Source organism: Rana temporaria, chromosome 8 (genome assembly GCF_905171775.1).
Source record: "Rana temporaria chromosome 8, aRanTem1.1, whole genome shotgun sequence".
Classification (NCBI taxonomy): Eukaryota; Metazoa; Chordata; class Amphibia; order Anura; family Ranidae; genus Rana; species Rana temporaria.
The window spans coordinates 125,153,764-125,167,012 of NC_053496.1; the positions used below are offsets into that span (position 1 = coordinate 125,153,764).

General features: G+C 44.2%; 1 protein-coding gene across 1 annotated transcript in view; it reads left to right on the forward strand.

Moving 5' to 3' along the window:
* The window catches only part of AP3M1 (adaptor related protein complex 3 subunit mu 1), a 79,155-nt gene that overhangs the window by 16,947 nt on the left and 48,959 nt on the right, over nt 1–13,249 (forward strand). Inside the window, exon 2 of the mRNA XM_040320661.1 lies at nt 12,275–12,550. Coding sequence (XP_040176595.1) covers nt 12,278–12,550 — 273 coding nt within the window. The 5' untranslated portion in view covers nt 12,275–12,277. The remainder of the gene's footprint in view (nt 1–12,274; nt 12,551–13,249) is intronic.

Here is a 13,249-nt window from a genome sequence, read left to right on the forward strand (position 1 = left end):
AGGCGGATGGTGATGCGGCTGAGGAGGATGGGGGTTCGGAGCAAAAAAGAGGTGGCAGAGGCTAAACAGGGAGCTGATGGTGAGAAGCCCGGGTGTAGCAAGATGGCCGCTACTTACCAGGCCCAGATCCCCTGTATGACCTTCAGGTTGTCACCGGTGAATGGTCCTAAGGGGTTTGAGGGTAGCTGGCTAGTAGCAGGCAGTCCAGTGGTGTGTGACCAGTGAACAGTGTCTGGGGGAGTCGGGAGAAGAGACTCCTTGTTGCTGAGGGTGGACCAAGATGGCCGCTGGGGCCGGAGCCCCGGGCTATCCTGCGGGACCAGGTCACTATCACTGCGGCTTCAAGAGGCCCTCAGGTGTTTGGAGAATGCTTAGGGGTGGGACCCAGCGAGAGGGCCTGCTTGGGGAAGAGGATGGCGGGGAGGAAGGAAGGCAAAGCGGAGTCCTTGGGTGGCAGGGGGGTAGGCCGCAGCCGCGGTCTATCCGGCATAGAGCAGACGGCCGCAGGCTGTGGGTGGAGGAGAGGATCTACAGGAGGCTGCCTAGAGGGGGGGACCTAGGCATGGACCGGCAGCTACCCAGCAGGGGAGAGCAGGGGTAGAGTGAAGAGTCCCTGGATGGCTACACTGGATGTCAGGGGCTGGATTCCTGGACGACTAAGCTGTAGTCAGAAGGTCAGAGCTCCGATGACACACGTCCGTCTACTAGACCGCATGTCTGCACTGAGCTGTACTGACACTGTACTGATCACATGGTACAGGACAACTGGGTTTCACTGGGCTTACGGTGTGTGCTCTAGGAGCCGCAAACAAGCTTCTGATGTGGACGTACAGGTACATCCACCTAAATTGGCGCTACTCTCATCTTCTTATTTATATTCATCAGCCGGACATGAGGGGTTGGACAGGCTGTTTTCCGAAGGGGATGATTTTTCCTATTTTTTTTTTTTTTTATTAAATATTTTTTCCCCCCTCCTTGAAGAAACTTTTTTGTGTCCCAAGGCAGAGGACAAGTTGTTTATCATTCTTAAATACCAGTGATTTGGGAATAAAACAAAATGGCTTGGATGGCCTATGATATTTTCTAAAACTGGCTAGTTTCTCATTTATGCCCATCTGTGAAGCACCTTGGCCATTACTGTAGCACGATGTATTCCTTGTACTGCTCCAAGCTACCCTGAAAATCTAAACCCAAATCTTCATATTTGTTAAAGTGGTTCACCTTCCTCCGGGATCACTCCTTCTTCAGTACAACCATTGCAGGCAGTAATCTTGAATTTCAAGGCTGACTACTTACTACACACATTCAGGAAACACTGGAAACTGATAATGAAGATAAACAATATATGAGGCAATTTAGGAAAGACTATTATGTGAGGAGTGCAATAGATAATATCAGAGTAGCCTGGGATAGAAGGGCTTCAAAGTGCAAGAATGGAATGTGGAAAAGCTGTGGCCACAAGCAACAACTTGGAAGGCGTTCAAAAAGAATCAGTGAAGCAAAGCTGGAGGGCGATTTTGAGGAATCGCTGCATTCTCATGGCAGGCGTCCAAACAATGATGAGCAATTAGCAGAGGAAAGCATCCAGAGTGATTTTTACAGCTCCTTTTTCAGAAGAGTAAATGCACATAATCAAGATTGTTTTTTAATACAGACTTCCTTAGAATCATCATTACACAAATGAACTGGTTTGTACAGGGAAAAAAGTATTTGATCCCCTGCTGATTTTGTACGTTTGCCCACTGACAAGAAATGTATCAGTCTATAATTTTAATGGTAGGTTTATTTTAACAGTTGAGAGACAGAAAAATATTCACAACAAAAATATCCAGAAAAGCAAATTTAAAAAAAAAAAAGTTATAAATTGATTTGCATTTTAATGCGTGAAATAAGTATTTCCCCTTCGCAAAACATGACTTGGTACTTGGTGGCAAAACCCTTGTTGGCAATCGCAGAGGTTTGACTTTTCTTGTAGTTGGCCACCAGGTTTGCACACATCTCAGGAGGGATTTTGTCCCACTCCTCTTTGCATATCCAAGTCATTAAAGTTTTGAGGCTGACCTTTGGTAACTCGAACCTTTAGCTCCCTCCACTGTATTTCTATGGGATTAAGGTCCCGGACCTTAATGTGCCACTCCTTTGTTTCCTTGGCTGTGTGTTTTTGGGTCCTTGCCATGCTGGAAGACCCATTTGCAGTGTGCCCTGCTGAGGGACCCAAAATTTGATGGTACATGGGCCCCATCTATCGTCCCTTTTATGCGGTAAAGTTGTCCTGTCCCCTATAACATTTCTGGCACCCTGCTAGATGTTTATAGTCCTCCAGGAAATAAACGGACGCTAATTTTCCTACAGAAACAAGTATATTTTGAGGCATGCAAACTTTCTGTCTCTACCCTCTATCGCCTTATTCTTTTCAAAGCTATACTCAAAATAAAAAAATAGACTATAGTCTATTTGTGATGAAACGTGTCGGACGGAGCCTAGCAGTGACATCATTATGCCCGCTCTGCTGATCGTAGCTGTTTTATATGTTCTCTGTAGCTTTTGGATTGTGAGTACCTTTTCTTTTAAAATAAAATGTGGGTGTTTTTAACTACTACACCAGGTATTGTCTAACCCGTCTGAGAAACTTCTTATGGCAGTGAGCAATTTTTGTTGTTATGATCATTCTGATACAATCATGCGTTGTTAGCCCTCCTGTTCCAAATCATCTGTTTAATCGGTGAAAAGTGTGTATTAGTGGTGAAGCACTGGAGAGAGAGACAGCATGTTTATTAATCATTTTTAGTTGGATATTACATTTTTTTGGACACTTTTGGTTTGTGGATTGTTTTTAACCAATTTTGTATTTATATTTATTGTGCATTATGCATGGTTGATTTATGATTATGTGATATAGCTTGAAGGGGACAGCACACAACTTTTTTTATTTTACCATCCTTTGCTGACTTGCCATGCCTTTTTCTGCACTGTGTCTTTAACCGCTTAAAGCAGGGGTTCCACAGGCTTTCTTTTTTTTTTTTTTTTTTAATGCCTCTGCCGCTCTTACCTTGTTCAAATAAGCACTCGTGTCTCCCAGTCTTTCAGCCCGCTGCATTTCATTTCTCCCGAAAAGGATATGTTTTAAAATCCCGAGATGGCCGTTTCCATCTTTACTGTGGGCACTGTGAAGCCCAGCAGCTTGTCCTTCCGGGATACAGTGAATGCTGACGTCCCAGCATTCACCGCTCTATCCCGCACATGTGCAGTGTTGACGGCGAGCGTCGCCGTCAACGCTGCACTGTTGCCATCACAACGGCCGGCGTAGGTCACGCCCCGTTGTGAAGACAGGATTACAGCACAACGCGTCTCCTGGGATTCTAATGACTCACTCCCAGGAGACATAGCGCTGGTCGGGGGAAAATTAGATACACGGCCACTCCCGCAGGGAATAGTGATTGACAGACCAGAAAATGCTGGATTACTAAGGTAAAGATCGCGATTAAAAAAAAAAAAAAAAACGGATTATGTTTTATCGATGGGTAGTGGTTAAATTCAGCCAAAGTCAAAATTTAGGGTGAACCTCCGCTTTAAGACCCGGACCATTATGCAGGTAAAGGACCTGGCCCCTTTTTGCAATTCGGCATGCGTCGCTTTAACTGACAATTGCACGGTCGTGCGACGTGGCTCTCAAACAAAATTGGCGTCTTTTTTTTTTTTTTTTTTTCTCCCACAAATAGAGCTTTCTTTTGGTGGTATTTGATCACCTCTGCGACAATTAAACAAAATGCAATATTTTTTACTTATTGCTATAATATCCCCAAAAAATATATAAAAAAACTTTTTTTTGTTTTCCTCAGTTTAGGCCGATACGTATTCTTCTACATATTTTTGGAAAAAAATCACAATAAGCGTTTATTGATTGGTTTGCGCAAAAGTTATAGCGTTTACAAAATGGGGGATAGTTTTTTGGCATTTTTATAATTTTTTTTTTTACTAGTAATGGCAGCGATCAGCGATTTTCTTCGTGACTGCGACATTATGGCGGACACTTTTGACACAATTTGGGACCATTGTCATTTTGACAGCGAAAATGCTATAAAAATGCACTGTTACTGTGAAATCATTGAATACGAATTTTCTCCCACTCCCATATTAAAAAAGGTAATTTTCCCAACCCTCACTCAGCAGCAGAAGAAAACCTCTGATTGGTCAACAAAATACCAGTCACGTTTCCAACCATTGTAAGAAATTCGGATCGGAAATTCGTCAACGAAATTTCCTATTTTATAAAATTCAGAAGCATAGCAATTCGTATTTCGGATGCTTCCGAAATGTACGAGTTTTCGGAAATTCATACAAATTTTCGATTTCATACGAAACAAACCGCACATGTCTAATAATGAGCAGCACAGTAGTGACATCACCAGATTTTACTCCAAATCCCATGAGCTAGGCTGTCAGTAGCAGTGCCTTGGATCTCAAACTGCAAATATACAGCTTTGAGATTGAAGGGACAGGAGTGCCTAGGCACCCTCGCATACCTGGAAATGCACTGCACTTTTTTAGGAGGAATTGAAGACAAAAGATATTTCAGGACGCTGCCTAGGCCCAATTAACATTTCTAGATTTTCCCTATAACATAGTAAATATCTCTTTTTTAGTGTAGTTCCTTTTTTAACTGGGTATGAAAAATTTCATAACCGCAAATATTTATTTTTTATAACAAAGGTGCACTTGTTCTAAGAGATCTCTAGATAATAACTTTGAAAAGGACATTGTTGCTGTGTTTTAATTGCTCTTACCCCAAGAGCAGGCTCTCTAAAAACAGACTGGAGTGCAGCAGATTCTGGTCTGTATGCATTATGTTTCAGGCCCTGCTAATTATTATTTTTTTTTTTTATTGGAACTCATTGCTGAAAATGGTGACCTCATATATGAATCTATTGGAACAAGTAATTCCATTCAGAAAGTAGCAAGGCCCTGTGCATTTCGCTAATGGCATTGCTGCACTCTGGTCACAGATTTCAACAGTTTTTTGTTTTTTCAGATAACCACAGCAAAGGTAATTCACGCATTAGACTCGCCTCCCGCTGTCCTTTCCAAAGTTCATTCATGGAGCTCTCATCTAATAGTTATCTTTATAAAATTATTTAGACATGTAGGTAAATATTATCAGCATTATTTAACCACTTAAGCCCCGGACCAATATGCAGCCTAAAGACCCAAGGTGTTTTTACAGTTCGGGACTGCGTCGCTTTAACAGACAATTGCGCGGTCGTGCGACGTGGCTCCCAAACAAAATTGGCGTCCTTTTTCCCCCACAAATAGAGCTTTCTTTTGGTGGTATTTGATCACATCTGCGGTTTTTAGTTTTTGCGCTATAAACAAAAATAGAGCGACAATTTTGAAAAAAAAGCAATATTTTTTACTTTTTGCTGTAATAAATATCCCCCAAAAACATATATAAAAACATTTTTTTTCCTCAGTTTAGGCCGATACGTATTCTTCTACCTATTTTTAGTAAAAAAAATCGCAATAAGCGTTTATCGATTGGTTTGCGCAAAATTTATAGTGTTTACAAAATAGGGGATAGTTTTATTGCATTTTTATTATTTTTTTTTTTTTTACTACTAATGGCGGCGATCAGCAATTTTTTTCGTGACTGCGACATTATGGCGGACACTTCGGACAATTTTGACACATTTTTGGGACCATTGTCATTTTCACAGCAAAAAATGCATTTAAATTGCATTCTTTATTGTGAAAATGACAGTTGCAGTTTGGGAGTTAACCACAGGTGGCGCTGTAGGAGTTAGGGTGCACCTAGTATGTGTTTACAACTGTTTGGGGGTGTGGCTGTAGGAATGACGTCATCGATCGTGTCTTCCCTATAAAGGGAATGACGCGATCGATGCGCCGCCATAGTGAAGGACGGGGAAGCCGTGTTTACACACGGCTCTCCCCGTTCTTCAGCTCCGGGGAGCGATCGCGACGGAGCGGCTATAAACAAATAGCCGCGCCGTGGTCCCGGATCGCTCCCCGAGCGGACCCGACCTCCGCATGTAGCGGGGGGGGGTCCCGATCGGACCCCCCACCCGCTAATAGGCGAGGACGTACGTGTACGCCCATGTGCCTGTACGTGCCATATTGTGGACGCATATGTACATGCGGGGGTCGGGAACTGGTTAAATAATCTTATCAATTTGTTATCTCTTATCAAACGTTTCCGACCGTTGTAAGAAATTCGGATCCGAAATTCTGATAATTTGTTCTAGAATTTTTAATTATATTTGTAGATGGGTGTTTGCATCTTAGGCTGGATTCACACCTATGCGAATTTAGTGCGGCTTAAACCGCATCCAATACGCAGAACATTTCTAACTACATTGTTTTCAATGAGGCTGGTTCACATATGTGCAATGCATTCGCACTGCGCATTGCAGAAAAAACGTGTGCGTATTTTAGGCATTGCGGTGCGGCTCAGGTGCGAATTCAGGCCCATTATCTTCTATGGGTATGCAGCTGATTCGCAGATTTGTTCATTTCTCTTCAGGATTTGTCTCATTCAGCTCAATACACTTCCCCCCCCCCTCCCCTCCCCTCTCCCAGGTCTCCAAATTCGCAGCTAATCTGCAGCTAAAACGCAATGGATCTGCTGAACACTTCTCTTATCTCTCTGCAGAGATAAGAGAGCTGAAATTTGCACCGCACTAGTGTGATTCCGACCTTACACATGTCTTCGGGCTCATTACAAGCACATCAGTTCACTCAGACTAAAAGCCTGGCACACACTATAGTGTTTTTTATTTTATTTATTTTTTCATGCAACCCCACGGTTGCATGAAATATAAAACTGACAGCTCTGGTCGGGAGCCGCTGTACTAACCATGCAAGGTTAGTCCAGCTATTTCCCCCGCTGAGCTGTTGTTTTCTGACAGGGGGACAGCCCCCACACTCTGATCAGTGCTCTCTGCCATTGGCTGAGAGCGCTGATCAGGAGTCGGTCGGCTGCTGGTTTTCCAGCATGCACATCTGACAGAAGCCGGGTCGAACGCCTGGCTTCTGTTGAACAGACCGACATGCATACTGGCAAAATATTGTCCGGTATTTAATTTTTTTTTTTGTACTGGCAAATGTCTCTCGAGCCACTTAAGCACACGTAAACAGGGCTTAAAGCGGAGTTCCACCCATGTAAAAGTCAGCAGCTACAAAAAGTATAGCATTAGCTGCCGACTTTTATTAATTGGACGCTTACCTGTCCAAGCGATGCGGGCGTACAAAAACCCCGCTCCCCCCCACCCCCTCCTATCTGCAGTGGCGGCATCATGACTGTGGGCTCCCGGCTGGCTTCACAGCCGAGCACGCACTGCGCATGCCGCACCACGCGCCGTAATTGGCCGGGTTATCATCTGGGACCTGTGACGTGTCCCAGATGATTGCAGAGAGGGGGGGGGGGAAGGAACTTCCTTCCGGAGCCCCAGGAGGAAGTGGGAGTTGAAACCCTCTAAAATGATTACATGCAATGTGGCATGTCAGGGGGTCACCTGCTCTTTAAAGCGCAAGTTCCATTTTTGGGTGAAACTCTGCTTTAAGGGCTCATGCAAACGGGCAGTTTTGCTTGCGGTGCATAAAATAACTGCGTTTTTGGATGCAACAGAGGCACAGGTGCAGCTGTCAATATCAATGACAGGCTGAAGTATGCAGGGACAGGACACTGTTCTGGCCAGTACTCACAGGACTGTGTCCGCGTTATACATCCCTTAACGCATGCTCCCTAAACATGAGTAGTATTTGGAACAGTGTACAGCCACTGCGTAATTTAGCCTGTCATTGATTACGCAGGCTGCTGGTAATGAACTATATTACTTCATCTGTGCCTCCCTTGCGTCCAGAAACCTCAGTTTTTACGCTGTATGAGCCAAATTGCCCGTGTCCATTGAACACTAATGGTCTGTGCCAGCAGGTTTTTTGTTCATTTCAAACAGGCTTTGCGTTACGTTTTGATTAGTTTAGAAACATGTTTTGTATTTGTGCGATACTTATAGTATTGTATCTTGGACCAACTAAATTAAAATAGATTTAAATATATATATATTTTTATTGTTCATGTTCAATAATGTCTCATCTCAAAATACTGTATCTAATGTTAGTTTTTATAGCGTTTCAGATCGCAGATGTCTTTTCTCTAATTGTGCTAGGCGTAAATGCAACAGAATATGATTCTAAAATTGATTACTCTTCCCCGGAGCAGCATGTGTCTAAATATAAACAATATGTTCCTAAATATAAAACGCGTCTGATTTTCCTGGAGCCGATCAGGTTTCCCACTGTGCTGATTAAAATAGATTTGATTTCAGACTTTTTTTCTTATAAATAGAATCATATTTCTATGATTAATCTTGGACACTTCAGGCTTAAAGCTGAACTCCAGACACAAAAAAAAAAAAACTTTCATGAAAATGTTTTCCTCAATAGCCACAAATGATTTAAATCCACTTTGTGTGCACCCAATGCCTTTGCAAACACACGCTGTATATTAGCTTGTAAACGTAGGGACATCCTCACTGTGCTGCAAATAGCCTGGGCAGAGAGCGAGACCAGTCTGCACAACAGTGACCGTTCTTTTACATATTTGCACTGGATTACTGCACAGATCTTTAGGAAATACGCCAAGATTCAAGGAAGAATATTAATGCCTCTTGTATGTTAGACAATATTTGATTATCCCGGAGTTCACAAAACGCACCCAACAAGATAGGAATACTTATTGTGAAAAGAAGATTGAGCTGGACTGAAAATTCTCAGAGTTAAGCCGGTGTTCTATCCAAGTGCCCCCATCAAATAGTGCCCGCGCATGCACAGGGTGGGGTCGCACTCCAGCTGGAGTGACTTGACCAGGGCGCAAGCGCACATCGTAGGAGGGATCTCTCGTTGTGAGATACCATTTCACGGGCACAATTGAAACCTATACAAACAGCGGGAGGAGACCGTAGTTCTCACGTTGTGTCTTGCTGTTGCAGGGCAGCTTTACAGTATGCTGATGGTCCAGTTTTGTCTGTGTTGCAGGGCAGGTTTGCTGTGTTGAACGGCCGGTTTTGTCTGTGTGAAAGGTCGGGATGCAACACGGACAAAACCGGCCCTTCAACATAGTCACTAGCTGCCCTCCCAGCAGCAGCGATGCACAGTCTTAGAACTACGGTCTCCCCCCACTGTTTGTATAGGTTTAAATTGTGCCTTTGAAATGGTATCTCCCATCGAGCAATGCCTCCTACCATATGCGCATGCACCATGGTTGTGTCAGCCCAACTGATCGGCAAATCAGCTATTGTGCTGTGACGTACGGTGCATGCGCAGTCCGTCACGGGGCACTATTCGATGTGGGGGCACTTCTCAACAGAACACCGGCTATAGATGATATGGTTTCCTTTCCTGGATCCACATGCTGCAGGAAAGAGAAATCGCTTGATTTTTTTCCCCCCTATCAACACAGTCGGTGTTGATGGGGGAAATCCCTCCTGTGGAGCTATTGTGTTCTTGTGTGGGCACAGGGAACTGTCGCTGCCGGGAGAACACAGTGATTATAGCTAGTGGCTATAGCCGCTGGCAATATTTGCATCCTAAAAATCCGACCTGCTGGTTGTATTCATCAATCGACTTGTGTACAATCAGCTTGCCCATACATGATTAGAATCTCTAATTCGCACAATCTTTGACTGGCTTTAAAATATTACAGTCACATGGTTGAAAATAAAGTGACTTAGGGCTTGTTTACACTATGCAGTGATCCAGCGATGTCCTCACCCAAACCGATTCTTCAATTGACTTCTTTAGGTCAAGGCGCCAGCATCTTAACTAAGGGAAACTGTCTTTGAAGTCACAAGGGGGTGAGGCGCGCTGCACTTTCTGAATGGTCACACAGTCTTCTGGGACCTCTGACGTGCCACAGAAGAGTGTGGGGGGGAGGGGTGCCGAACTTCCGATCAGATCACTCTAGCGATCTGATCGAAAGTAGGAGCGGGTACCTGTCAAAACCAAGTTCTCTCTCTCGTCCCCCCCCCCCAATAAATAAAGTGCCAAATGTGGCAGTGGGGGGGGGGATGTAAACAAGGGGAACTTCCCTCTTTTAGGTGAAGTTCCGCTTAAAGCTGCAGCTCCACTGCCTATTTTTACCACCCTTTGCCGCAAGAGTAGATGAGGCCTTAGACCCGGTTCACACTGGGGCTCAGCCGCCTGACGAGTCGCGTCCCATTGAATGCAATGGAACCGTTCTAATAGGAGCGACGCAAGTCGCTCGGACTTAGAAAAAGGTTCCTGTATGACTTCGGGGGCGGCTGGGGCGACCTGCACTGACTTCTATACAGAAGTCGTTTTGCAAATCGCCTCTGAAGTCGTCCTCAGGATGACTTGCAGAGTCGCCCCCGATGTCGTGCCGCTGCAGTGTGAACCGACTCTAAGGCTTGTGTAAAGCTTTGTGCATTGAGGCTATCCTAGTGATGTATTTTTAGAAACCTTCAATAGTTTCTGTAGATATGGGTTACTACTTGATTACTACAGTACTGTGTTTGCAGTTGTAGAATAACTGTCTCAATGATGGCTGCGCTTATCAGAACCATCTGACAGGTTCATATTGTTCAAGGTTCAAAGTTCTTTCATGAGAAATCCTCTTGACTCAGTCTTGTAGGCAGGGCCTAGAGCCTCTGAGGTGATCTGCTGTCCCTTACTAGACCTCAGATGAGCCTGTGTAATTTGTAACCTAGAAATATTGCTGATAAGGTCGTGTCCACTCAAAACTTGTATTTCAGTTTTTAGGTGAGGGTCACTGGTTTTAATCTCGAACTAGATTTATACTTAACTGGTGACTAGATCTTTCCACCAACCAGGGCTTTTTTTCAGCAGGAACGTGGTTGAACGCAGTTCCGGCACCTCCAGCTCTGAATGTATGTAATGATGCTCGGAGGTGGGGTAGGGGGTGGAACTAAGAAACGGTGCTCGGAGGTGGGTAAGGAGTGGAACCAAGGAATGGTGCTCAAAGGTGGGTAGGGGTTGAAACCAATGAATGGTGCTTGGAGGTGGAACCAAGAGATAGTGCTCGGAGGTGGGTAGGAACCAAGGAAAAGTGCTCAAAGGTGGGTAGGGGGTAGAGAAAAGGAATGGTACTTGGAGGTTGGTAGGGGGTGGAGAAAAGAAATGGTGCTTGGAGGTGGGGAGGGGGTGGAACCAAAGAATGGTGCCTCGGAGGTGGAACCAAGAAATGGTGCTCAGAGGTAGGTAGGGGGTGAAACTAATGAATGGTGCTTGGAGGTGGGTAGGGGGTGGACACAAGAGGTGAGTCAGAAGGAGGGAGTTCCTGCACCTATTCTCTGAGAAAAAAAGCCCTGCCACCAACTATATATAAAATAATTCCACTTTCTCTGATAAATAGTACACAACATAAAATAGATGGGGAGGAATGGACAATGCAACAGAAAAAGTATCCTTGCACGATGATTTCTGCAGAGCTGGGCTAATGAGTAAATCGCAAAAATGGAGACTGAATGATTTAAAAGCCAAAAGGTGGTTCAACCTGCCAGATGACAGCCAGACCAGAAATATCTGTTTTGTATGTGCTTTTCCTTTTCAATTCTAAAACAAGCTGTTTATCCTATCCAGCAAATGCTGCCGCTGTACAAAAGTCATAAATTTGACGCCATTTACCTTATGCAAGTTCTCTTTCCGGTGCTTTTGGAGAGCTGCCCTGGCAGGACGTTGGGGGGGGGGGGGGGGGGGTCCTGTCCTGCCCTGCCCTGCCCTGCAAGCAGCATCTTTTGGGGCGCTCCTCCACCACCCCTGCCTATTGAAATCAAAAGGCGATATTAACCTTTTCTTCGGCCGCTAGCGGGGGTTAAAATCCCCCCCGCAAGCACCGTTAAAACTAGCGGCGCAAAGGGCTCTAAGGATCAGTCAGGTGTGCTGCATCCACATGGGGTGACTTTTTCAGTTGCAGCAGTCTGTTGCAATTCTCCAATCACAAACTGGATATGAGAAGGTGACCGGTAGTTGCTGCTTTTTTCCAAATACTTTATTTTATGTGCTCAATACCACGTTCACATGACATTCAGGTACTTGCTTCGCACCACAATTCAAGAGGGTAAAAAACATATTTTTACAGGTAATGACAACAAAATAGATTTTGGGTTTAATGACACCTAAAATTAGTTTACATGTCTTTCTTATACGGTTTTATGTAGTTTTGTGTTAACTTGATGCAGCTCATAAAATATACTTATACCTTCCACTTTTCTTCTTCCTGCAGAAGATGATCCACAGCCTCTTCCTCATCAATGGGTCAGGTGACATCTTTTTAGAGAAACACTGGAAGAGCGTAGTGAGTCGCTCTGTGTGCGATTATTTCTTTGAAGCTCAGGAGAAGGCAGCGGATGTGGAGAATGTTCCTCCCGTCATTCCCACCCCTCATCATTACCTTATCAGCATTTACAGAGAAAACATGTTCTTTGTGGCAGTCGTTCAGAGTGAGGTGACTCCACTTTTTGTTATTGAGTTTCTTCATCGAGTCGCAGATACATTTCAGGTAGTTACTAATGTTTGTATTTTATTGCTATATTGAAATGGGTCTTATTTTCTTTTGTTTACAGTGTACTATTCTCATGAAACAGCGTTTACTAGTTTGCTAACATTGTGTGATAATGTTTTTACTATTAGAACAGTAAAATCACTCCATTGTGTATCTCATGGTGTCCATATATGTTTCATATATGTTTTATGACCCCTTTCACACTGAGGAGTTTTTCAGGCGGTACAGTGCTAAAAATGGCTATTATACCGCCTGAAAAACTCCTGCCCAGCAACCTCAATGTGAAAGCCGAAGGGCTTTCACACTGAGGCGATGCGCTAGCAGGACAGAAAAAAATCTACTGCAAGTAGCATCTTTGGAGCGGTATGTATACCGCTCCTTCACATTTAAAACAATGGGAAACCGCGGTAATACCGCCCGCAATGTGCCTCTGCAGAGGCGCATTGCAGGCGGTATTAACCCTTTATCGGCTGCTAGCGGGGGTTAATACCGCACCGCTAGCGGCCGAATCCCGCGGCAAATCCGACGGTAAAGTGCCACTGTTTTTAGCGGCGTTATACCGCCACCGCGCCTCCCGTCCCAGTGTGAAAGGGGCCTAAATTATGGATTTATTTTCCAATTGATAACTTCTGATGGGGAATAATAATATATATATATATATAATTAAAAAAACAATACTTTTGGGGTGCAAAATGA